The sequence below is a fragment of the Littorina saxatilis genome, linkage group LG17 (assembly GCF_037325665.1).
Source record: "Littorina saxatilis isolate snail1 linkage group LG17, US_GU_Lsax_2.0, whole genome shotgun sequence".
Lineage (NCBI taxonomy): Eukaryota > Metazoa > Mollusca > Gastropoda > Littorinimorpha > Littorinidae > Littorina > Littorina saxatilis.
This window is the reverse complement of record NC_090261.1, coordinates 50,234,560-50,262,253: the sequence shown is the minus strand read 5'-3', so window position 1 is coordinate 50,262,253 and position 27,694 is coordinate 50,234,560. Positions and strand designations below refer to the sequence as shown.

Here is a 27,694-nt window from a genome sequence, read left to right as displayed (position 1 = left end):
TGTGCGTGTGCGTGCGTGCGTGCGTGCGTGTGTGCGCGCGTGTGTGTGTGCGTGCGTGCGTACGTGTGTGCGTGCGTGCGTGCATGTGTGTGTGTGTGTTTGCGCGAGAGAAGCTCCTTTTGCCACTCGACCCTCACTTATTACCCCCCCCACACACACTCACACTCACACACACACTGACACACACACACACACACACACACACACACACACACACACACACACACACACGAAGAAGAAAAAAAAAACGAAGAAAAAAGAAAGAAAGAGGTGAATGAATGCAGAGCCACCCGTGGCCCAGGACGAATGGGACTCGGGCAGTTGAGCGGACAAAAAAAAAGTTACTCAAGCAGTCACTGACAGGCGGGGAAAGAGTGATAATTGCTGTCCTGGTTTGGGGGTAATGCAATTCATCGCAGCGCTGCACAGTGAAGGCAGATTATGCTGCAATAATATCGACCACAACCTTGGCTTCCACAGCTGTGAGCTGGGAGATGCAACTCACGTCAACAGCTGTAGCGAAGCAAACCATGCTAAGAGAGAGAGGGAGAGAGAGAGAGACAAGACAAGACAAGACAAGACAAAATCTTTATTATCGAGGGTAATAGATAAGCAAGAATATTGCTTTTTTACATCCAGCCCTCGCCCTAATATAGGGTCAACAAGAACAGAAAACAATATAATCAAATAACTATCACATCAAACTTATAATACATTATATATATATATACAGATATAAATAAAAAAAAAATAAAAAAAAAAAAAAAAAAAAAAATTTAAAAAAAAAATTGTCATGCTGCATTTTAAGTACAATTTCCAATAATAAATATGTCAATTTTTAACATATCTTAATTTAGATCTGCATATTATTATAATTTAGTTTAACATGCACATACATTTTAAATGAATTGTTGAACCATTCAGCACATGTTTAGTTGCATTATGTGCGACATATAATTTTTTTTGAAGCTGTCTGTGTTTGTTTTATGCTTAAGAAAAATAGGAAGTGAGTTCCATAGGACCGCACCTGAATATAGAAGGCTTGATTTGAAAAGGTCAATACGTGGAGTCGGTGTGATGATTTTTAGTCTGTTATAGTTCAAAATAAAATTATCACGTAATGTCTCCGGTGCATATCCTGACATCACTTTATGCATTATAACACCTTTATTATACATTAACCTTTTTTGAAATGGTAATACTTGCAAATTTTTATAATCAGATTCTGAAGGAGTGTGATTTTTTAGCATAATAAGCTTAACTGCTCTTCTGTGAAGACTGGCTAAAGGTTTCAAAGCATTAGCACTTGCACAATCCCACACAGTGGATGCATAATCAATATTTGACAAGATGTGATTGTAAAAAAAAATCTTTCGCGAGTGGAGATTCAAGAAATGTTTTATTTTTGATAACTGATATATTTTTTGGGAAGCAATCTTACAGATGTAATCAATGTGATCATGCCATGATAAATTATTATCAATCTTTACACCAAGGACTTTGTGGTGAGACACTTCTTCCAATACTTGATTTTTAATATAAAGAGGTGGAATGCTCGATAATAGATTTTGTCGTTTCTGTCTTGTGGTTATTAGCATAAATTTTGTTTTAGTATGGTTAAGAGACATATGGTTTAACTCTGACCAATTCAGGAGTGCATCAATGCTTTCTTGTAGAGTTTTTGATAAATAATTTATGGAATGGTGACTAGAATGAATAGTAGTGTCATCTGCAAACAACTCACAGTTATTATGTATGTACAGTGGTAAATCATTGACATAAATGGAGAACAATAATGGGCCTAAAACAGATCCCTGTGGGACCCCATATTTCAAAGTACTTTCATTTGAATATGATGCATTAGTAAATGTAATTTGTTTTCTATTTAAAAGAAAAGATTTAAGAATATTAATGGTGGTGCATTGCATGCCATATATTGACAATTTCCTAATGAGAAGAGAATGATCAATAACATCGAACGCCTTTGCAAAATCAACAAACAGTGCTGCAGAAAATTTGTTAGAATTTATGTTGGTTAGCCATTGATCAATTAGATTTATAAGAGCTGTATGACATGAGTGCTTTTTGCGAAAACCAGATTGTTTTGGATGGAATAAATTGTTTTTATCAAAATGTGCTAAGGCATGTTTATATATATGTTTTTCCAAGGGTTTTGAAAGTGGTGATAGGATTGAAATAGGCCTGTAATTAGAAGGATCAGAAGGATCACCTGATTTAAACAGAGGGATTACCTTAGCTTGCTTAAATGCTGTTGGAAAATAAGAAGTGGTAATGCATAAGTTGTAAATGTATGTCAAGGTGTCTGTTATTACAGGAGCAGCTATTTTCAATATTTTACTGTCTATTCTATCTACACCCCGGGTTCCTGTTTGTTTGAGATGAACAAGTGCAAAGTAAACTTCAGACACAGTCATGTGTTGTAGCGGCATTTCTGCCTCTATTCTCTTTGAATTGCAATGATCTATTAAGGTATTTAAATCATTTTCTTGTGTTCTATCAATAGGAATAACTTTTTCTCCCACTGTAGAAAAATGTAAATTAAGTTTATCAGCAGAAATGTTTTTCATGGCAGTTGGGTGTGAATTAGAACGCTTGTTTGTTAATAAATTAATGGCTTTCCAAATTGATTTTGAATCTTGTTTAGATGACACTAGTTCAGTGAAATAGTTTTTCTTTTTAGTTCTTTTTAGGGAACTTACATTATTTCTTTGCCGTTTATATCCTTCAAAATCACCCTTTGCTTTCAAATAATCCCTGTGGTTTGCAGCATCTTCTGTTTCTTGATCAAGCCACTTTGGTTTCTCAATATGTCTAACTCTGTGCGTAATTAATGGTGCATGTTTATCATAAATAGAAATAAAAATATTATACCAATGCTCCAAAGCTTTATCAGGATTCTGAAAGCTATAGACTTCAGAAAGAGGACTGTGAATTAAATCAGAGAGAAAATCATTTTTATTAAAACGCGAGAAACGACGATAAGTTACAGTTTTATGTCCAGCTTTAGGGATTTTAATACCTTTCCTTGACCAGGTAAGACAAACTGGATAATGATCACTGCAGGATAAAATAGGAACGCATGTTTCAATAATATTTTGTTTTTCTGACACATAAATATGATCAATAAGAGTTTTAGAAACAGCCATGACCCTAGTGGGTAACTGAACCATTTGTTGCAAATCAAAGCTATTAATTGTATTATTCCAATTTTTATGTGGCTTCATTAAATCAATATTAAAATCTCCTAAGAGCAAGATTTCTTTTGAATCCAGTGTTGCAGAGTCCATCATAATAGTAAAGTTATCTGCCCAATTTACTCTTTCAGAAGGGTTTCTATAAATAAATCCTAATAGTAAGGGCGGGGATCTTTTCAATTTAACTTCAATCCATATTGATTCAACTCCATGAACCTCAAGATGAGCTAGTCGTTTATATGTAACTGATTCACTTATGTAAACAGTAATGCCTGTTTCATTCGTTTTAACAGGATCATTACGAATAAGAGTATATCCTGGAACAATGATGTCAGAGTCTAACACATTATCTGATAGTCTGGATTCAGAAAAACCAAACATATGAAAACTTTTTCCAGAATTAAAAAGTACATTTGAAACATCAGTCATTTTGTTATATAAATGATTAATATTCAGGTGTCCAATGCGAAGCCCTTCCTTATTCGGCCAATATGTTTTAGTTGAAGTCATGGTAATGTTTATAATTCCACAGCTTTTTTTCTTTTCCTTTTTTTTCAAATAATGACGAAAAGCAAGTAATGAAAAGTGACTACTTTTTCACAGACTATGCATGCCTGTTGAAAAGTTGCTTGCAATTTGAAAAAAATATAATACAGGTATATAATAACAATAATTATAAATGTTATACTAACAATTCCAAATTCGTAATAATAAAACTGAATGATGTCAGCAACCCAATATTGTCAGACACTATATTTCCAAATCTATATACCACCACATACACAAGGTGAAGATAAACACCACTTAGTCAACACATCAATTCAGTTGAACTCATAAGTTCACTGACAATTGATGAAGAATTAAATAAATTGCTACTAAATTCAAAGAGAATTAAAATGTCAGGAATCCGTTGATCCTTAAATTCAGAAATAGCAGCAACACCGTCATATAATCATATTGATGCACTTACAAATGTAATCAACTCCTTTTGATTACATTGTTAACAATCATATGATAAACAGAGGAAGTGTACGTATTTTGTTCTCACAAAAAAAGATAGCTCAGCCATGAGCATTGTCACAATTCGAATTTCATAATAATCAAACTGAATAATGTCAGCAAATCAATCTTATCATACACTCAATGACCAATAATATACACCATAACGGACACAAGGGTGCAAATAAAGACCTCTTATTCTACACATCAGTTCAGTTTCACTCATCATTTATTTTTCAAATGATGCAGAATTAGATAATTAGCCGTTCATTTCACAGATAATTGCAATGTCAGCACTTCGTTGATCCATAAATTCAGAAGTAGCAGCAACACTGTCACATAATCATAATGATGCATTAAAAAAATGTAATCAGATCCTTTTGATTACATTGATAACAAACCATATGATAATAAGCAGTGGTGTACGTATTATTTCTCACACAAAAATAGCTCAGCTATCAGCATTGTCACAAGGAGGGAAGTGATTGATTGATAAAAATAATGTCAATGTTATATCAGTTGTTCAATATCTCTCTTTTTCACACACACACACACACACACATACACACACACACACACACACACACACATACACACACACACACACACACACACACTCTCTCTCTCACACACACACACACATACACACACACACACACACACACACACACACACACACACACACCATTAACAGATCTAATGTAAGAATTCAGATCTGACAGCGTCAAATTGAATCATAACACTAATGTTTACTTCAAACTAGAGTTTCAAACGCAATGTTCATTGATGCGTAGGCTGAATGATTGTTAACATACGGACTTTTGAAGGATGAGTATGGCAACCAGCGTGTAGAGTGAAGATGTGGATTGTAATTCATAGGGGGAGGAAACCAAGGTGGTAAAGACTGATTATTTGCCCACCAGGCATATTCAGGTGATGTTTTTCTTTGTATTGCCTGACCCACACCTTGGGAGCAACCGGTATGTTTTTGATGTCCAGCCACTGCAAATCCTGGTGGCTGGATATGAAGAGGCGGCGATGGGATTTGCAGAGCTGACGGCATGCTTCTGTTGGCGGACATTGGAGTTGGAAGTAAGGTTACCCTGCCACCGGTTCGTACTGCTGGGCGATGGTTGAGTGAGGGCAAACGAGGCTGACCAGCATATTTAATGTTGCATGCCAGCCTCGCGATTCCTTTGGGACTTGGGTGTATAGAGTCCCAGTACAAAGCCTTTCGTGGTGCTCCACTCTGGGTGGTGAAAGTTTCAGTGTGGTCTGTAAAGACAACTTGTTCACTTTCACACACAGTTTTCAGTGCAACATTGGAGGCAGAGAGAGAGAGAGAGAGAGAGAGAGAGAGAGAGAGAGAGAGAGAGAGAGAGAGGGAGAGAGAGGCGTTCGGACGATTCATTAAAAAGACAGCATGATATAACATGATATATGGTGTATGTATTTGTGTGTGTGTGTGTGTGTGTGTGTGTGTGTGTGTGTGTGTGTGTGTGTGTGTGTGTGTGTGTTACTGTATGTGCGTGTTGCAGAGAGAGAGAGAGAGAGAGAGAGAGAGAGAGAGAGAGAGAGAGAGAGAGAGAGAGAGAGAGAGAGAGAGAGAGAGAGAGAGTTTTTTCTTCTTCTGTTTCTGCATCCATGGCCCTGATTGGTCAGAATGTGTGTCAAGCATTCACAACAACGTCCCGGGCTGTTTTTGTTGCATCGCGCTTTGTTTATTTATATCCCCCAGTCTGTGCTTGCCCAAGGCTTTCAGGTTTCCTTGCTTTTTGAGTTTTATATGCCTTGTGTTTCAAGGCAAGAGGTTTTGTTTCAAATTTTCGGCACATTTTCTTGATTTTGTGTTTGTGTATGTATATCTTTATGTATATCTGCGCCGAATAATTGTTTTTTTCTCCTTGTTATTTTCTGTTCTGATTGTTTTTTTCTCGTCGTCTTCCCTTTTGTTCTTCCTTTTATTTCCATTGTTGTCCTTTTGTGAGATAAAAAAATGTGTCACTGATTTACGATTTTGTCCATTTCTCTATTCGTGTGTGTGTGTGTGTGTGTGTGTGTGTGTGTGTGTGTGTGTGTGTGTGTGTGTGTGTGTGTTGTCCATTTCTCTATTCGTGTGTGTGTGTGTGTGTGTGTGTGTGTGTGTGTGTGTGTGTGTGTGTGTGTGTGTGTGTGTGTGTGTGTGTGTGTGTGAAAGAGAGGGAAACAGAGAGAGGAGTGAGAGTCAGAGTTTAACAAAACAAATACACAAATGCAAACACCGTCAAAGCAAATAGATTATTTTCAAATTTATTCTCATTTGTATATTTTTTCCAAATTTTGTTTTTTTTCACAATTCAAACCAACTGCAGTTTAAGTTCTGCGAAAAACACGACCAACAAACAAACAATACTTTTTGGCAAAGAAACTCTCGTCAAATAAGTGAACCAACCCAAACAAGCAACCATTCAACAAACCAATCAAACAACCAAGCAATTCAATTCAACGCTGTACAGTTGCAAAATGAGATCATTGAAACCATTGGCTGGCCTAGCATGACGCATGACCCAGAACCATTACAAACGTCATCAACATTGCAACGTCATAATTGCGACGTCACAACCTAACACAACTAGGAGCACAAAGTGTGGCATAGAAAAACCTATAAATGACAAGAACACTAATAAATATAAATAATAAATAAATAAATAATATAAATGACAAAGCTGAAACTAATTTTGGAGAAAAAAACCCATCCTGCTTAAAACTGTTAGAAATACTCACAAATGCCGTGAACGCCCAACTGCTACTTTCATCATTTAATAAAACCTCGGCCTTTTCAGAAAAAAAGTAGGTATATTTTAACAAAACGGAAAGACTTCCTTGCAGTTCCCTTCAAACAAAATGAACAGGAAAAGTATTTATACAAAAATGCTATGAAGAACAAGTTACCACAACTTTGGCTCAATCAACACAATCATCAATACTGTTGATTTTCCCAACAAGCAAATCAGTTCAAATCAATGGTCAAAACATTGCACACAGCCAGAGAAACAAGACGGTCAGACTTGAGAGCAAAATGTTCGCACACAAAAAATGCAGTTGTAAAAAAAAAACAAAAAAAACAACCGAGATATAAACATTCCAGTGATAATAAAAAGTCAATTTTTGGCACATAATACTTTAGTGAATATAATCAAAAAATGAAAATTAAATAATGCAGTATAGTAGTCCTTTGCGGTTTATGTGATAATTCTATGTTTTTAATGCGTATTTTTGTTCAAAAGTACTTGAAGTTAAAACAACCCACAAAGACTATGTTTTCAAAAATAAAAATGGTCTGCCAGGGAATGTTTCATTTGCTCATCTACAACACTAAATGAAACAAACATTCTGTTTCAAAAGTCGATATCGAAAAATGTGTACTGGCGCACTTAAAAAAATTACATTGGCCAAAAAAGCAGTTGAACATTTGTCAAAATTGGAATTGTCAAAAGTTTGAAAAGGAATAATGCTAAGTGGAAATCGTTGTTGTACATCTAAAATGACTCACTGACAAAGATGTGTATGACGGGTGATGATGACCGTAAGCGTTCGTAAATATTTGATGAAGTCAAAGATTTGATTTGACGATGAGCGTAAATATTTGTGTAAATCATCGTATTACCTTGCGTGGAGTAAATGTCCAAATTGTGAGCGGTTGAGAAATAAAGTTCAATAAAATAAACTGATTCTGAAACCACAAAAAGTGATCAAGATTCGTGCGACTTAAAGCAAAACTCAACTCTTTACCGTGACGATCCAAACGAATAAGAACACAAAAGGAAAACAAAATGACACACGAAAAGAATAATATTTCTAATCTTCGTAGATTGTCATCAGGTCAAAAGCAAAAATGAACAAACTGAACGATTTAAATACAAGTCCATGTACATAGATTATTTTCAGAACATGAAAATAAATTAATCTGAGAACATGAAATCAAATGGTTCAAACGTGACTAACATGAATGAGCATTCTGACCAGAACAAAAGCATAGATCGGACAAGTATCAGATCAGACAAGTATCACTAATGCTAGGGCAAACTCGACCTAACCTTTGTACAATAAACACCGTCAATTAAAAAAAAAGTATCCCAGCGTTAAAGTTAAGAAGCAATATTTGACGAAGAGGAAAGAGCCTTGGCTTCAACAGAGAATAAATAGTCGGATGTTGTAGCATCCGGAAGCATACACGTGTTATGCATTCAACAGTTTGAAGAAAGATCTTGGGGAGTGAAATCACCAACGTAAGTAAGACCAAGCGTTCACGAACGGACCATAAAGTTCAAGAAACGCAGCAACAGAAAAAGGACCCAGAACAGTAATATCCTTCGCAGTGAAAAGAACATGAGTATATTTTGCGTTCATGAACAGAATTAAACGGACAACAAAGTTTCAGAATCGCAACAGAAAAAGGATCAAAACCGGTTTTTTTGCAGAAAAAACCCACCAGTATACCTTGCGTTCGTGAACAGAATCCAATGTTCAAGAAACGCAACAACAGAACAAAAAGAGGTCAAACAGCTTTTTCTCACAGAAAGGGAACATGAGTATGTGTTGCAGATAGACTTAACATTGTAAAACAGTACTAATAATCTCAATGCAGTGATACTTAACCAGCGAAAACAGTCTCAACAATCTCGTTCCACGAAATACATTCGAAATTGAGACAGCCCAAGATTGTGTTGAAGAAATTCGCCTCTAAACATTCAAATCGTACAAGGAGTTTAGAACCTTTCGGATTCTAAAAACCACCTAATTTACTATCTTAAATTTTAATTTTTAGCACTTGATTTAAAGAAAAAAGACAATTTACTTGCACATAGGAATCAAGCAACAAGTTTAGGATCTAGGAGTTCTTTCTTTCTTTTCTTTATTTGGTGTTTAACGTCTTTTTCAACCACGAAGGTTATATCGCGACGGGGAAAGGGATAGAGCCACTTGTTAATTGTTTCTTGTTCACAAAAGCACTAATCAAAAAATTGCTCCAGGGGCTTGCAACGTAGTACAATATATATTACCTTACTGGGAGAATGCAAGTTTCCAGTACAAAGGACTTAACATTTCTTACATACTGCTTGACTAAAATCTTTACAAACATTGACTATATTCTATACAAGAAACACTTAACAAGGGTAAAAAGAGAAACAGAATCCGTTAGTCGCCTCTTACGACATGCTGGGGAGCATCGAATAAATTCTTCCCCCTAACCCGCGGGGGGAAAACATTCAAATCGTACAAGGAGTTTAGAACCTTTCGGATTCTAAAAACCACCTAATTTACTATCTTAAATTTTAATTTTCAGCACTTGATTTAAAGAAAAAAGACAATTTACTTGCACATAGGAATCAAGCAACAAGTTCAGGATCTAGGAGTGATTCCTCGAGCAAGTAAAGATCGCACAGAAAAATTCATTGACTGTATTTCTCCTCAGAAATAGGATAAAATTCATAAGCAACACCGTATCGAGTGCTATCTCTCAATGCGTTATTTTTCCTTAGAAAGTAGGAATGAAGATAAAGCAAGAAAGGCATAATTTGTGACACACTTTATCCTCAACCATTTTGGTACCAACAAAATAGCTGCCAAAGTTAATTGCATTCTTTTTTCCAAACATCCAACATTTTAATCACGATTGCTTTTGTTCGTGTCATGAGAAGGAACATTGAATTTGATGAAGATGCGAATACAAATAAAACGTAGCAGAACAAACTCAGTTTTGCATATTTTTTCTACATATAATCATGATTCAGATGGTACAAATAATGATCCGATATGATGAATTTAAAAAAAAAAGCACAAAAAAAAGCAAACGCTTCTTTCTTGTAGCGACATAGGCGGTGGGATTTGTTCAAGCGTGCTATGATACGTGAACGTGACGAGATCGGTTCGGATGGATGGACCTCATATTTGTACAAACACATTTTGTCCTAATTTTGAGCAAGATGGCAACGTCACTGTAAAAACTCACCTTATATTTCAATGATTCTGTGAACGATATGATGTTATATAATACAAAAATATTACATGCATGGACAATTCTATTTGCTTGTGAGCGCAAAAGTCATGTCAAATCGTCTAAGGATGGACAGTTGATATTACACAAAAAATTAGTTCCACCGAGATGTTTTTCAAATATTGCATAGCATTCAAAATGGCGCCGGCCCAGTCCCGAAATGGTTCAACACTCATTTCGAACTTGAGCGGGTGATATTGCAAACGAAAGCTGTACACAAATACAAATTTGCATGCTGAAAATCGTGAAAAGAATTGAAAGTAATAAAGTCACAATGGCAGCAATAAGAGAACATGTAATAAAATGCGAACACTCTTGACACCAGTATATTGACAACCAAAAGGCGCACGGATTGAAAACACATCTTAACTACATTCTGCAAAATGAAGGCCACTCCTTGGACGTTTGTAATATGAAACAATGAGAGAGAAAAAAATAAAGAAAGAAGAACAGAAAGAAGTTTTAAAACACTCGGTATTTTCAGTGTAGTTTTGCATAGATTTGCATTTTACCTGAAAGCAAGAATTAAACCGTTTGCATCATTTTCGACATGTGCTTTTCTTCTAATCTGAAACTTGTTGCTAATCGCTGCTTCTCTCTAAAAAAAAAATCCCATGTACTTATAAGCACAAAAGTATATCCTCCATGTTATTTTCTCATCTGCTTTTTTAAGCGTTTTAGTCAAGTTGCAAAGTTTTATTTTACAATTAAAACGATCCTAGGGAATGAAACCATTCTCAACACCCTAACTCCACCCCCATCACACACTAGCTCAGACTTTTGAAACAAACAAAAAACCTGGAATTCACATACTGCAATGTGAGCCTGCTCATTTGCATTTGTCAATATTCAGGAGAGAAAAAAAAAAGAAAGAACAAAAAAGAAACAAGATATGAGAAGTGAATACGTGAAAGTTAGTATATTTTTCAATTTTAAACATAGCTTCAGTTCAGACTAGTTAAGTTCCATCTCGTTTTCAAATTTGAAGTGAGACCAGACACAGAAAAAACACGCAGCGCACCAAATCGCAAAGCAATAATGAGTTCAAATATCAAAGGATTCAATCATTGCAGGCACCTTCCGCAAAATAGTATTTAACGACCAAGCTTTGAACAGTCACCAACCGGCAAAAAATCCGACGAAGAAGAAATATTAATAACAACACGGTTCAGACAAAAACACAAGCACCCGTAGTCAGTTTGTAATGTTCTGAATTTGTCTGGTCGAAACTCAGTCGCTGGGAAATTACAAACACCATCCGCAACGTAAATTGTTCTGTTGCTTTCCATGCGTCCACATGTAGTTAGTCCAGAAAAAAGTATTTCAGGTCAGTGTCTTTTTAAATGTCAAAGAAATATTGTAGTGAACGTTTCTTCTTTTTCTGTTTGTCCAAAATGTTGATTAAAGTTACAATCCGAAGAAAAAACAGCACCGTCAACACCATGAAGTTGACAACGTTCAACTGAAACCTTTTTGTCTCTGTGAGAACCGGGCTACTTTGGCCCCTGCATGTGTATAACCAAAAGCAATCCACCTCCAAACCGTCAACGTGTATTGGGAGAGTGAAAGTTAACGCTCTCCTCTTCACCGAATAACCATGCTGGAATTTCCTCTCTGTGGCCCCAAATCAGTTTCCAACCATCGTCTTTTTCTTCAGTGCAAGTGTCATAGGATACCGTGGAGTTTTGAACGTTCGTCTACCTTTCAATAGACTCAAGTTGTGCAGTAGCGCCATCGGGGATTCCGGAGATCACGCACACCTCAGTATCATCATCAGGGATAACCCATGATTATGCTCGTTCTTGGGCAACGTTTTTTTGCATCGAATGTATGCAAGGAAATCGCATGATATTCTCTCGAACACCGATCACCTCTGGTCGGAGTCACAGTCCACAGAGCTGCCTTGGGGCTGCTCTGCGGCTGCCGTCATGGCTTGCCTGGTCCAGTGAAACACGTGACGGAAGTAGGAGGCGAAGCCACGGTAGAGGAAGCGTCGGACACCGGTCAAGAAGAATGCGGCCACTTGGTTCAGTTCAGCATGGAGAGCCGTCTGCAAGAAAACAAGAGAACATTATAAGCTGATATGAAGTGGAAAGTTTTGGGAAATGTTATGGAATTTGATTTATCTTTTTACTCTCTAGTTTTCTTCCTTTCTCTGTCTTTCTTTTGTTTCTTCTTTTTGTATGACATGAATTCAAGCTGTAACAATAGAAAACAGAATAAAGCTAAACTGACCCGGTTCACAGTAAACTATTTCTGTAAAACGTTTTCGCCAATCAATTAATAAATCAATCAGGACATATATCACTCAAAGAAAAAACAACAACAACTGAAACTTGTCTTAAAAATTAGAAAGAAAAATTGTCAAATCGAACTCAGATTACATCACTGCAAGATTGTTTTTTCAACACAAATAAAAGACAAACAGTTTTTAAACACAACAAAAAAAGTCATTAGTCCATACCGACTCACCAAAGCTCCGTTCGGATTCGGGTCTTCTCGGAGCTCTTCGTGTCTTCGGACGAAGTCGTCGGAGATTCGGCGAAGTTCGCGGCCCACCTCCTGGGCAATTGCGCGTTGTCGCTGCATTGCCTCCAGGTCTGGTGCGGACAGGGACCGCTCCCTATGACCATGAGTGACGGGGACGATGTCTGGCAGAGGCCCATTAGTCAACGACGATACGTTCACCGACTCTTCCCCTTCCGAGTAGTAGCGGAGACGCCTGACTGCGCTTCCTGAAACAGACAGAATTTCGTTCAGTTAATTTGGATTCAAATAACAAAAATATATTAAAAGCAATAAGCTAACACACTGACACACATGCACACACGCGCGCGCTTACACACAAACTAACAATATAACATTGAGAAAGACAACAACAACAACAACAACAACAACAAAAATACAACAACAAAAATACAACAACAAAAACGTTAAAAAACTATTTACAACGAAATGAAAATAGTATCTGTGAAATAAATTAGACAGTTTCTTTCGGAAATGAGAATGCTTCAAGTCAAATGTAACAGAGAAGACAAGATGAGACAGGACATGCCGGAGACAACACAGGACAAGAGAATACAAGACGAGAAAGACAATTACATACACAAAATTGTCAGATTTTATAATATAAACATAAAAAAAACCACTTCCAAACATTGAACCGAAACTCTTCTTTTTTCACAAAACTGTCACAGGAAAAATGAACCAAACGGCCGGAGTATCCTTACCAGGGCAATATGGTGCAACTTCCACAAGAAAACACATATTGCTAGGTTTATCTAATTCTTTTAGTATTATATTTCTTTCTCTGCTGTACTTTTATCCTTTCTGTCTATTCTTTCGCTTTTTCTATGTCAGTATGTGTGCTATTCGACGACTACATGCAGCAATGGCAGAAGTTGTTCGTATGATTGATTTCGATCCGACTGATCAGGGTATTTCAGAGACGGATTTGTATATGCCCTCGACACATCAGCCAGCTTAGATTAAACAGTGTAGTTTCCGATAGAACGAGTTTAGAGATCTGAGATCAGCTGCAGCCATTGCCCAATGAGTTAAGAATGACCAAAACCCTAAAAATGCATCCAGGTTCTTGATAATAATAGCTCAGGGGAGGGCTCTCGTGATCATACATTCTGATTGTCTTGGGTTTACCCGATTATCAGGAAAGCCGGGTAGGTAACAAAAATCTCAGTAAGTGAGCATTACACAAAGAGAGTTAGATCATCTTTGCACTTCATTTTTTCTACTTGCACTCATTAAGTATGATATGTTTTTAGGTTAGTGCTTATTGCATAAACAGTTAAGATAGAATTCAGGTGTCACTGTCGCAAATGTCACGGGTGGAAACACAGGTAAGCTTATACTAAGATCGGAAATTCCCTTCCGGGACAGCCTACTCACCTGGAAAACACCTATACGTACCTATCATCACGTGTCAGGTGAGATTATAAGAGTACGTAGATATAGCACTGCATAGGAATAATCACACGCATACTTCTTGTAAGACCTTGAGGTAACGGGGATTATGTCAGCAGACCCCCCCCCCCCCCCCCCCTGTGTGTAATAATAGTTGTGAGCTATTTATTCTGGGATGAATAAACCATCTACATAAAAAAAAATATCGCATGGCTGTTTTGGTGCTAACTTTGAATACGAATATGTTTATACTTCCTTACTTCTTTCGACGAGACAACCAAGCCCTGTTTCTTGAAAAGACTTATTTCGGTGTCTTTTTCTTTCTTTCTAAACGCCCCACTGAACGACTGACGTCACATGTCGCTTCGGTCTTTTCCGGAGGAACACCGCGTGTACATAATACACACTTCGATCGCGTAGCACTGCCATTGCACATTTTCGCAACGAAAACCGTGCCACTGTTTCATTCATCTTGGTGTGTTAAATCTGAAAGCAATATAAGTGAACGAACAATTGAAAACATATCACGTTACTAAACTGTAGCTCAGTGTTTCAGTGTGACGTGGAAGTGTTCAAATATCTGCTGTATCAGGCAGGCCGATTTGGTTTCACGGCCTGAACGACTGCGAGAGGCGAGCGCAAACCGTTGTGTTGTTCAGAAATGGTGTTCCCTTTGATATTTTAGCCGTGGACATTTAACTTCAAATGCAACCTTTCTTAGCCGTAGAGTTGGTAACAGAACATTCATGCGCGAGAAACGCCACATACGACGGAGTAACCCTGAAAAGCCTTCACTTTTGTAGCCTTGTCTGTCAGTTGCTGTCGTAGCCGAGTGGTTTGTGCTCCAGCTTGAAGGTCAGCTGACTCGGGTTCGACTCCCTTCCTGGTTACAGTTTTTTTTCTTGTTTGTTTTATTTTTGTCATCTATTTTGTGTCCTTAACTCCATCCTTCAATCTTTTCAACCATGATGCATTCCGTTTATTTTTTTAATTTTAATTTTTTTTTTTAAACCATTTCCCCCAAAGCGGTTTAGCACGGTGGTATGTTATGATGAAAACGCGATTACACAAAGCTCACATGTGCACGGTCTGCAAACTAAACGGCGCGGGCTCACCGTACTTAGCCAATAACAAGCACACATATTAAACCGCAGCGCAAAGCGTAAACATTAGTACAACTTGAAGAAATCAATATAGTTACAAGAAACAAAACCGTGCTTCGCACCGAACAGTTCGACAGTGACTGACCTACTGACCGAACCGCACCTCTCGCTTGTGACAGTCGCTCATGATACAACCATTCTTATGTCGAGTCTGAAATTGATCTTCATAAAACTATGTGTAAGTGTAACAAAAGAAAAAACTAATTTCTTTCATATTGCCTGAATAATAACTTTATTAACTGATAATGAAGGTGGCATCGCCGAATGACTGCAAGTGCAACGCGATCGAAGTGGCACGCGGTGTTCCTCCGGAAAAGGCCGAAGCGGCCGTGACGTCAGTCGTTCAGTGGGGCGTTTAGGAATCGCAAATTCGCTTCCGGGACAGCCTACTCACCTGGAAAACACCTATACGTACCTATCATCACGTGTCAGGTGAGATTATAAGAGTACGTAGATATAGCACTGCATAGGAATAATCACACGCATACTTCTTGTAAGACCTTGAGGTAACGGGGATTATGTCAGCAGACCCCCCCCCCCCCCCCCCCCCCCTGTGTGTAATAATAGTTGTGAGCTATTTATTCTGGGATGAATAAACCATCTACATAAAAAAAATATCGCATGGCTGTTTTGGTGCTAACTTTGAATACGAATATGTTTATACTTCCTTACTTCTTTCGACGAGACAACCAAGCCCTGTTTCTTGAAAAGACTTATTTCGGTGTCTTTTTCTTTCTTTATTTGGTGTTTAACGTCGTTTTCAACCACGAAGGTTATATCGCGACGGGGAAAGGGGTTCAGAGCCACTTGTCAATTGTTTCTTGTTCACAAAAGCACTAATCAAACATTTGCTCCAGGGGCTTGCAACGTAGTACAATATATGACCTTACTGGGAGAATGCAAGTTTCCAGTACAAAGGACTTAACATTTCTTACATACTGCTTGACTAAAATCTTTCTATACAAGAAACACTTAACAAGAGTAAAAGGAGAAACAGAATCCGTTAGTCGCCTCTTACGACATGCTGGGGAGCATCGGGTAAATTCTTCCCCCTAACTGACCCGCGGGGGGGGATTTCGGTGTCTCCAACAGATAAATGTAGCACTTCACACAATTACAGGTGCTGTACTTCTGTGGGCTAATGAATAAGCACCTAAGTAATGTATACAAACAGAAGTTATTTCTGGTTCTTTGAGATATATGGTACAGATCATTCAAAGAATCTGGTACAAATAAAAAGGTGTCTTGATGTAGTCAGCACAAAGGGGTAGTCCCCTGCCAAATTGTTCTCTCTCGATTTGTGTTTAACCTACTAGTCTTATCAGCATGATATATAAACATATCAGGCTTCTCCTTCTCATAGTCACGTGTATTATGTCTCCGATTCTCCAGTAGTGCAACCGAAATTAGAGATGAATCAATGTACCTGTTATTTTTGTAATCGGTACTCTGATCTGGCACACTCGTGAGACAAAACTCGGTCATTCAGTCACGTCAGATTATTACCTAATAATCGATCAATGTATCCGATGCAGTCAGATTATTACAGCGCATCGCCTAATTACTGATGATAGAATAATTGAACAGAGCAGAATAATGTTAGTTATAATCTATTCTTTTTCTTTGCCGCAACTGCTTATGTGGCACTCGTTGTAAAAAGAAAAGACAGGACTGAGAAAGAGAAAAGGAAACGCTACATACATGTACACACACAAAATCAAAATACAATACAATACAATACAATACAATACAATACAATACAATACAATACAATACAATACAATACAATACAATACAATGCAATGCAATACAATAAATACATAAAACTGAAGTGACTTTATTGTCGGATTGTGGGTACATCAGCAGAGAAACAGACATATTTATGTATCGGAAACGTTTACTGCACAAAACTTCGCTCCAAGACTGGTTTTACAATTTTACGTCGCTGATACTTGCAGTAGTAAACAGAGAAGTAGAGTGTTCTACTTTTTTTCCCGCCCGAGGACATGACCTTTGCCGCACGCGCATAGTTCCCACGCCCATACGCATGCGCAGCTCTGTGGGAACCTCAGTGTTGGCAAGGCGACGTACGACCGTACATTTGTAGTAAACTGAGAGTTTTCCCCTGGTTGTGTACGTATAGGGAAGGCGAAGGTGGTGGGTTTACAATAACTGCAGTCATTCGCTGTTTTTCGATCACGCGTTTTCTCTCAGCTTTGCATTCGCGGCCGAATGCAACTGTCAGTTCAACAGCTTGTAAGTTTCAGGAGGTATCGGAAAGGGAGGAGGGTGTTTTGTTTTGGGTTTCATTGTATTTCAATTAAATGACCAGTAAGAATAGTTTGTTTAACTGATCTGTTGATAACAAAAAAAACCATGGGATAAAATTATACTATGTAGTTACTTTACACTATTTGTAATGGTTGATTGTTTAAACACCTGTACCATATTTTCATCTTTTATGAAATTGAAAAAAAAACTATAAAAGGTTCGGGATTCGGGGGTGGGGTGTATGCTCCGAAACAGGTCGTCAGCCTTTTTAGAGAGCCGTTATCTGAAGAACCACGGCAGAGTTGGGAACCATTTCACCTCAAGTGGGTGCCGGGATAAGAAAGATAATAGAAACAAATCTCTCAGCTTCAGTTACTTCGTGCCAGACAACGAACAGCACTTATCTACCGTCTTCCCACGGTTTAGGGCACCAGTCTTTTTTTTTTTAACCTACCCCCTCCCATTCGCCCCCCCCCCCCCCCCCCCGCATCTCCTTCTGTTTTTGGGTCATCACAGGTGAAGAACAACCCAGCCAATCCGTCGCTTTCTCGCCCTTATCTGCGGAGTCTCTGCGCACGCGCACAGTCGTGGTCACCGCACGTGCAGCTTGAAGTGTGTGTCGGACGGAGATAAGATTAGAGAGAAAACATTGAGGTCTGCTTTGTATCTGCCCCGTTAATTTTCTGTGTGTTTCAAGCGAAATGAGGTGTACATGTCCACAACCATTTTGTACTGAACTGAAAAGAGTGAAAAACCAAACAAACAAACCGTCAAACAAGTGACAAAAACAAAAACAAAAACTGAAGCCGTAGACCTACGAGTAGACAACCATGGTACACAGTCATGGACCTATAGTGTGACATCTATATATATATATCGACTAGTGTCTGTGTGTCTGTCTGTCTGTCTGTGTGCGATGCGCGGCCAAGGTTCTCGATGGATCTGTTTCAAATTTGGTGATCTTATTCAGGTACACCCTGGACACAACCTGGTCGATGAGATATTTCAACACGTGCTCTCAGCGCGCAGCGCTGTGCGCGCTGAACCGATTTTGTTTTTTTGTGGTCTGGATCCACTACCAGTAACTCTTCCTTATCTTCTCCAGTGTTTTCAGCCGCGATTATCTCCCTTCCTCCGTGTGGCGTCAATCCATATTCCCGTTACTACGTTACTATTTTTAGAAGGTCACTGCACGTTACTATTTTTAGAAGGTCTCCAGTGTTTTGCGCGTTTATCTTCTTTCCTTCGTGCGCCGGCAAAGCAGGTATTCGGCTCTACTTCTTCCCGGCGAAGCCGGTACCCGGCGAAGCGGGTAATCATCTAGTATATATATATATCACCGTGACTTACAAAGAAAGACGAAATCCAAGTATATCGACCATCAAACAAACAATACAATCACAGTTAGTTTTACGCGGTCGTTTTTATTTGTCTATCTATGCTACTGATTTACCTATTTATCTTTTCTTTTTTTTAACGAGAGATGACATCTGATATATATATATACTGAACAAATAGAAACGTTTTATTCAAATATTTTTTCTCCGAACACTCTGCCATCACATAAATCCAAGGTGTCACTAATTAAAGCAACACTCAGCGCAAAACGAGTCACGTCTTCGCAGTTTCTTGAAACATAATACAGCCATGTGCACTAATAGGACGGGAGTGAAGAAAGCATCATTTAACCGTCTCGTAAGGGGAGGGAGGAGAGAAAGGGAAAGAACGAGAGAAAAATTAGCAAAATAACAACACAACAAAAGAGAAAAATCATTACAACCCGTATCGTACGACTCGACTCGGGCCCGGCGTTGTAAAACGTAGCGTGGAAATCGTGTCGTCTAAACAGAGTATAGTAACCTTGACCTCAAACGAGGGCATACTACGATTTGTTTTGACGCTGAGTGCGTACGTCACAAAACAGCTGATAGCGAGGCTGTCGCGAGACGACCTCGTGCAAAGCAGACTTGCCTTGCGCTATGCTCGGGCATAAGCACGTGCTGTTGCTAACGCCGCTCAGTTCTCGCGAACAGCACTAGTCTTGCTGGGCTGCGGCTATTTTTAGCGCTGACGCTTTATGTTTTGAGGGGAACATGCCTATGGGGCTGGCCCGCCGCGCGCGAAAAAAGTTTCTGTGTTGTGTGTGTCTGTGCAGCAAAAAAGTAGAACAGTTTCTGTCACTCTCTATTCTGTCTGTCTGCACGTTTTAGTAGTGCTATTTCTTGCGGGATTTCTTATTTTTGGTTGAGAGAATGTTTTTCCGTCGAGGTTTATTGTCGGAAGCATATTTTAAAAACAAACAAGCAAAAAAGGTCCCCACTAGTCAGTCTCTGAAAGTTCTTCTTCTCCCCTCCCTCCCCCTCCCCCTCCCTCTCTCTCTCTTTCTCTCTCTCTCTCTCTCTCTCTAATACACACACACAGACACACACAGACACACACACACACACACACACACACACACACACACACACACAATTTGATGAGTTTTCTGAATCGAGGAGAAAAGTGGTGAAAGAAAAAGAAGAGAAGAAAATATGTTAGCAGAACAGCCGATCAGACTTAAAATGATTATTTAAGAAAAAGAAGAAAACGAAGAAGGAGAAGACTGTAGAAAATATCAAAGGTGACTTTTGTTTTCAATCATTATGGGCTGACGCATCAATTTGGGGAAAATACAGCCGCGCAGGGCAAACGCTGTTAGTGCTATCGCACCAATACTTTTAGGCCAAGGGAAGCAATCGCACCTACTACCAGATTATTACGTCATTGAAGGTTATCGATTCATGACAGAGCGGGGTGTTGCGTAAGATTTATCTTTATCTCTGCCCTTTAGACAGCAACATGTTCGGACGTGCAGCACAGGGTCTGCAATCTATCAAAGAACGATTACAAAGAAACACACACCACACACACACCACACACACACCACACACACACACACACACAAACGAATAATGAAGCAGAAAAAAGGAGTCCTGACACTTTTTAAATACCCATATTTGTTTTGTAAAATGAAAGTCGAAAATTCAACTTAAAAAAAAAGAAAAAACAAGTCGCGTAAGGCGAAATTACTACATTTAGTCAAGCTGTGGAACTCACAGAATGAAACTGAACGCACTGCATTTTTTTCACAATGACCGCAGTCCGCCGCTAGTGCAAAAGGCAGTGAAAGTGACGAGCCTGTTTAGCGCGGATGGGTTGCACTGTGCTGCATAGCACGCTTTACTGTACCGCTCTTCGTTTTAACTTTCTGAGCGTGTTTTTAATCCAAACATATCATATCTATATGTTTTTGGAATCAGGAACCGACAAGGAATAAAGATGAAATTGTTTTTAAAACGATTTTGAAAATTTAATTTTAATCATAATTTTTATATTTTTAATTTTCAGAGCTTGTTTTTAATCCGAATATAACATATTTATATGTTTTTGGAATCAGAACATGATAAAGAATAAAATAAAAGTAATTTTGGATCATTTTATAAAAAAATAATTTTAATTACAATTTTCAGATTTTTAATGACCAAAGTCATTAATTAATTTTTAAGCCTCCATGCTGAAATGCAATACCGAAGTCCGGCCTTCGTCAAAGATTGCTTGGCCAAAATTTCAATCAATTTGATTGAAAAATGAAGGTGTGACAGTGCCGCCTCAACTGTTACAAAAAGCCGGATATGACGTCATAAAAGACATTTATCGAAAAAAAGAAAATGTCTGAGGATATCATACCCAGGAACTCTCATGTAAAATTTCATAAAGATCGGTCCAGTAGTTTACTCTGAATCGCTCTACACACACACACGCACAGACAGACAGACAGACAGACAGACAGACAGACAGACACACACACACACACACACACACACACACACACATACACCACGACCCTCGTCTCGATTCCCCCTCTATGTTAAAACATTTAGTCAAAACTTGACTAAATGTAAAAAGAGGAAAATTCTACAGATCTGATATTATCGCGTGAATTAAATTAACACAATGATTTCTTTTCATTAACGAAATTAGATCTCAGAGAGAGAGAGAGAGAGAGAGGGGGAAGGGTGGGGGGGGGGGGGGGGGGGAGAGAGCGAGAGAGAGGTCGGGCTGTGGCCGCGATAAGCCACGAGTATGCAAAATTGCCATAGAAACAACATTTGTCATTGGTCCGGGTGGATAGAGATGTCGACAAGGGTGGAGAAATCGGGTGGGGGAAGGATTGTCAAGGTCAGATCAATCTGACAGTGACAGAGAAATTCCACAGGCGCCCAACAAAATGAACTAAATAATACGATTTGCCAGAAACATTGACGCTTTTCAACATCGCGATGAATTATATTATTAATAAACACGGTCAGCTGTCTAAGAATAATAACTGTTAACACAAAATGCACACACAAAGAGAAATCGTTCTGAAGAAACGCCGGGAAGAGGTCACAGTACTTTCTGCATCATGTGTCGTCTTTCTGTTGTTCAAGAGAGAGGGACGTCAGCAAAGAAGAAGAAAGAAATACAATTAAAAAGAAAAAAGTCGCGTAAGGCGAAAATACAACATTAAGTCAAGTAGCTGTCGAACTCACAGAATGAAACTGAGCGCAATGCAACGCAGCAAGACCGTATACTCGTAGCATTGTCAGTCCACCGCGCACGGCAAAGGCAGTGAAATTGACAGGAAGAGCGGGGTAGTACTTGCGCTGAGAAGGATAGCACGCTTTTCTGTACCTCTCTTTGTTTTAACTTTCTGAGCGTGTTTTTAATCCAAACATATCATATCTATAATTATGTTTTTGGAATCAGGAACCGACAAGGAATAAGATGAAAGTGTTTTTAAATTGATTTCAAAAATTTAATTTTGATAATAATTTTTATATATTTAATTTTCAGAGCTTGTTTTTAATCCGAATATAACATATTTATATGTTTTTGGAATCAGCAAACGATGGAGAATAAGATGAACGTAAATTTGGATCGTTTTAGAAAAAAATATTTTTTTTTACAATTTTCAGATTTTTAATGACCAAAGTCATTAATTAATTTTTAAGCCACCAAGCTGAAATGCAATACCGAAGTCCGGGCTTCGTCGAAGACTACTTGATCAAAATTTCAACCAATTTGGTTGAAAAATGAGAGCGTGACAGTGCCGCCTCAACTTTCACGAAAAGCCGGATATGACGTCATCAAAGACATTTATCAAAAAAATGAAAAAAACGTTCGGGGATATCATACCCAGGAACTCTCATGTCAAATTTCATAAAGATCGGTCCAGTATCGGTCTGAATCGCTCTACACGCACGCACACACGCACGCACGCACACACATACACCACGACCCTCGTTTCGATTCCCCCTCGATGTTAAAATATTTAGTCAAAACTTGACTAAATATAAAAAGAAGAAAGGAGAAGTGTTTTCGTACAACTGACTTGCTGTCATTCCCGAGCAGTCGTGATGCGTCCGACACACTCAGAGATCAGTTTCAACGACATGAGACGTCACGAGGACAGACAAAACTAATAAGAAAGGCTTGAAATGTGTGGGTCAGCTTGTGTAAGTGTCAGTGACAAATGTTTTCCTTTTCCAGGGGCGACATTCATGAGATTGTTGTGATATTTAACTTCGCACCGAGCGAAGCTCCATTTTCAGCAGGAAAAAAAGGAAGTATTTATAATTTATAACGCAAAATCTCTCTCTCTCTCTCTCTCTCTCTCTCTCTCTCTCTCTCTCTCTCTCTCTCTCTCTCTCTCTCTCTCTCTCTCTCATATAATGCTGTTCGTTCTAGAACCAAACGATTCGCTGGTTTACATCAGCAGACGATGCTTATAATGTTCGTTTTCTAGTGACTTTTTCCTTGTCAAAGAGCAACATGGGGGAAAGAAGGTAAAACTAAGTGCAACACTTTTTTAAAAACTCGACGGCAGCCTTGACATGAACAAACTTTAAACATTTTGTTAAAAAACAACAACAACAAACTCACAAAGAATTGTAACGAGACAAACACACTCACGACAATAAGCCGAAGAACATAGCAAACAAAAGAAAAGAAGCACAAACAAAGATAAAGATATAAAGATATAAAGAGATAAAGATATAAAGAGAGAGAGTGAGAGAGAGTGAGAGAGAGAGTGAGAGAGAGAGAGAGAGAGAGAGAGAGAGAGAGAGAGAGAGAGAGAGAGAGAGAGAGAGAGAGAGAGAGAGAGAGAGAGAGAGAGAGAGAGAGAGAGAGAGAGAGAGAGAGAGAGAGAGAGAGCAAACATAAAGGCAGAAAATCGGTTTGGGTTTTGCAAGCAATCCAACCAACCGCTGCAAAACTGACTTTTGCAATCACTACCAGTCATAAAACGTTTAAAATATGCACCATACCCAGTTTGAAAACGTGCCAAAAACATATTGAATTAAATGAAGTTTCTGTCGTATGATAATTTCTGAAAATTATACAAGGTCCACTATACAAAATGTACAAGCTTCATTTTTCAAACTACAGAAATAGAAAATATTATTGAAAGCGGTTATTTTTTCACACACCCATTTTTAATTTAAAACCAACCAATGATCAACGACTGACGTTATAAGTAGTCTTATTGTTTTATTTCACACAGATAGAGTAAACACAACATAATTGAAGGCTCTTGGACCTCTCTTCTGCATAACTGAGTTACATCCCATTCTTTCAACTGATTTTTGATAAGAGCTAAATAATAAATTTGAAAGAGGATTCCGAGGCATGAAAACGGGACAGAGGAAGTATCCTAAATGTGAAGCTGATGGTATATCTTTGTGACACACGAACACGTACAGGAAGTTTATTATATATATATATATATATATATATATATATATATATGTATATTTAACACGCTAATATATACTACAGATGAAATACCAATTCGATACACGGGAACATCAAGTGGCAAAAGTATCACTGAATCACACACGAACAGAGATGGGAGAAGATATATAGATCTACACATGAATACGTGACAGAGGACACACCAAATCCTACAGCAGAAGAATTACAACTACAAGTCGACCACAGAAAAAAGAAGTAGAAATGAACATGCACATGAAAGGAATACCACAACTCGCGGACATAGACGTTTATCACGACACATGAAAATGCAACAGAGTGGGTGATATTAAAAAGATCAGACAGCTCACCTCGTGCATTTGGACTTTGCGGGAACTCCTGGGGATAGGCCAGGATCTGGTCAATGAGCTGACTGTGGAGATGGGGGGTCTGAGTGGCGGTCGTCCTTGTTAGCAAGGGTTGAATCCTCTCACCCCCGGGTAAAGTGACCATGGAGAGTGGACCGTGGTGATAGTCTGTGCTGGACACCCCCTCTCCCTCCTCCTCCTCCCCCTCGTCGTCACTGTGGTCAACAACGCGGTACCTCAACGCAGGGAAGTGAACGTTTCTGGGAGAATTACCCACACTAGCACTCCCGCCGTCTCCGCGTCCTCCTGCGCCTCTGTGACGTAATGCTGATGTCAATCTCTCGTCGGCTTTACCGTCCGTTTCGTCCTCGTTATTTGACGTTGACGGAGACTGTCCTCGTCGGGACAAGGCACTACGCGGGCGCAAAGAGGAAGCGAGCGTCACTGTCGATCCTGGCAGCTCTGACGTAGCACCGACTGGGACGTTATCCGAGGCGAAAGCGTCATCATCACCTTCGTCATCACTGCCCAAGTCGGACATAATCCTGCTGGGCTGCCACCCGGCGTAGCTGAGGGGCAGAGAAGGCCTCGGGACGGGGAAGGAAGTGCCTTGGAGGGTCCCCTGCTCGGGGAGGGTTTCGGGGGTGTCGAAGGTGAAGTGGGAGAGGGTAGAGAAGGGGGCTGGGGAACAGTCAGTATGGTAGCCGCTGTCACGTTTGGAGGGCTGGCGGGGGGTGGTGGGGGTCTTGGCAGAACTGTGTCCTCCCTCAACCATCCACCCGACACTGCCGCTGGTGCTGTCGCTACGAACACGTCCCATAGTTGTTGCTCTACTAGTACTATCTCCACCGCTGGTCACAACCACCACCTGGCTTCTGATGTTGCTGGCTGTTGTCGTCGTCGTTGTTGCTGCTGCTGATGGAGGTTGCGTACGTTGATGTCGTCGTTGCTGTGTTATCTTCTCCTCCATCTGTCTACTGGAGTCATCTGGTCTGAACCTGCTGCCAGAAAAAAAACGCAACAGTTAAAATGTCATCCAAGTTAGAGCAGAAGAGATATATACATATATACCTATGGTTAGAGGTAATAGATCAGTAAACTGGATGAACTTGTAACCGGATCACAAACAAACAAACGTAAAAACAATAATGAATAAAGGGGAAAAAAAGGAACTGTAGAAAGAGCAACAACAAAAGGCAACAGAAGGTAAAAGTAGACAACTGAAAAACGGGAAGTAGAAAACACTGAGTAGTAGCAAGAACACAGCAGCTAACACACTCGCACAAGTTACAGTAGTCATGCAGTGTCTTCAGTAGTACATTTTACTTGCGAAGAGCTGATAAAACTGATCTACTGACGAATACGTGAGACGATTCTCCAGCGTGTATCATTGATAGACAACGTGCCTATGGAAAAGAAGGGGGTGGGGGGTATTCTGCATAGTCGGTGTCTTCGGAGAAAAATGTTAGAAGATGAATATTAAACGAGCTCTATAAAAAAAATGATAAGCTCCCCTACAACACTTTGTCAGTGTAGATAAAACACAAAATATAAGACTTGTTGCAAGTGTGACGTTTTCCCCCAGTTTTTCACTCTTTATTGTTTTTCCTTTTTTTTTTCTTCTCCCTTTTTCTTGTCTTTTGTGTGCGTGTTTAGCTGTTGTTTTTTATTTTTCAAACACCAGTGACTTACGAAGTTTTTTTTCACGACCCTGAAGTTTGTTTTCCCAATGATATCTCTCTTTATTCTCCCCATTCACAAGAAACGAAGCCCAGCCTGGTGACAATCGTCTGCATTCTTGCGAAATGAGTAGAGGGAGCAACTCGGAAAGATAGCTGATGTCACGTTGTAGTCTCGATGCGCCAAGAGCGCTGAAGTGTCCCGAGAGCGCGCGTGAAGAGTAAGTGGCACTATGTCATGTAAGTATGTCAACTTAGCCTCTCTTGTGCATGATGGGTCAAACCAGTTTACACGCCCTTGCACGATTTTTGCTGAAAGTTTTCATGCTGCCACTGTCAGTACTGCGGGGAGCAAGGAAATCATTAAAACACACACTTCTGTATTTTTTACTTTCCTGGTGAAAAATCAACAGTAGAAAGCTTGGAAAAATTCAAGTCAAAACAAAAACATAAACAAGACCATGCGGGTTTGTTGTCATTCACAACCGCGCGATGTTATAGGACTTTGACGCACTGGTTGGATTTCGCCACAAATAAAATATTCACTAGACGCATAAAAACTTGAAAATGAAACCTACCTTTCACACTCGGTTGCAAATGATGTCTTCTGGAATAAGTTTCGCGTCTGAAATGAGTGACTGCAGAAAGCGATTGCCACTTTGTTTTGGAAAATGATGTCATCTGCTCGCACAGCATCGACCAATCAGAATGTACAAGAGGTGGCGTGTCCCGACCTGCGCCGCACTCCAAACGTTCGCGCGCAGCCGATCTGAGAAAATTCTGCGAAGTCCACGTGCACTTTGTGTTCGTGATGCTACTCTGCAGTGACTGCTGTAGTAAATGACTGAAATTTGCCCACTGTTCGCGGTTATAAACCCGTGCCGAAGCATACATTTGCAGAAGCCACCAATCACGCGGTTTTGTTTGTTTACATGCCCAAGTCAATGCTGCTGACCTTCACCCCCATAACAAGACAAGCGGGCAAAGTGGAAGTCTCGCGAGAACCGACCACTACACGTGTGTGTGTGTGTCAAGCGCAATGGCGCGCAGATAGTCAAGTTCAAAACAAACGTAGTTTGGAGGAGGATAGAAAGTCAGAAGATCTTACTTCACGGTCAGTTTGACGTTGTCAGGTACGACTGCACCTTGCCCCGCTCAGCATGGTCTTGCATGCATGTCTAGAGTATTCGTAACAAAAGTTTCAGCTCGAGTCGCATCAGTCAGTGAAAGAATACCTGAATACCAACCTGCATGCGTTTTATTA

General features: G+C 39.3%; 1 protein-coding gene across 3 annotated transcripts; it reads right to left on the bottom strand.

The window, feature by feature from the left end:
• Positions 1 to 6,489: 6,489 nt before the first annotated feature.
• LOC138953750 (uncharacterized) lies at positions 6,490 to 27,357 on the bottom strand. 3 transcript variants are annotated; one of them, XM_070325642.1, is made up of 4 exons: positions 27,009 to 27,357; positions 24,755 to 25,752; positions 12,724 to 12,986; positions 6,490 to 12,301 (listed from the first exon to the last, which is right to left on the bottom strand). In XM_070325642.1, exons 2-4 carry the CDS (start codon positions 25,719 to 25,721, stop codon positions 12,119 to 12,121), a joined length of 1,413 nt encoding a protein of 470 aa, XP_070181743.1. In that variant the 5' UTR covers positions 25,722 to 25,752; positions 27,009 to 27,357; the 3' UTR covers positions 6,490 to 12,118. The 3 variants fall into 3 exon arrangements, with proteins under 3 accessions (XP_070181743.1, XP_070181744.1, XP_070181746.1); XM_070325643.1 differs by having other exon boundaries at positions 24,755 to 25,749; XM_070325645.1 differs by having other exon boundaries at positions 12,137 to 12,301; positions 12,716 to 12,986.
• Between the last annotated feature and the right edge of the window lie 337 nt (positions 27,358 to 27,694).

Coding starts and splice junctions, on each gene's coding strand:
- LOC138953750 (XM_070325642.1), bottom strand. CDS start 25,721: ATGGAGGAGAAGATAACACAGCAACGACGACATCAACGTACGCAACCT. Junction 12,987..24,754: donor GCAAAGTCCAAATGCACGAG/GTGAGCTGTCTG, acceptor TGTCTGTTTCAG/GAAGCGCAGTCAGGCGTCTC. Junction 12,302..12,723: donor CGAATCCGAACGGAGCTTTG/GTGAGTCGGTAT, acceptor GTTTTCTTGCAG/ACGGCTCTCCATGCTGAACT.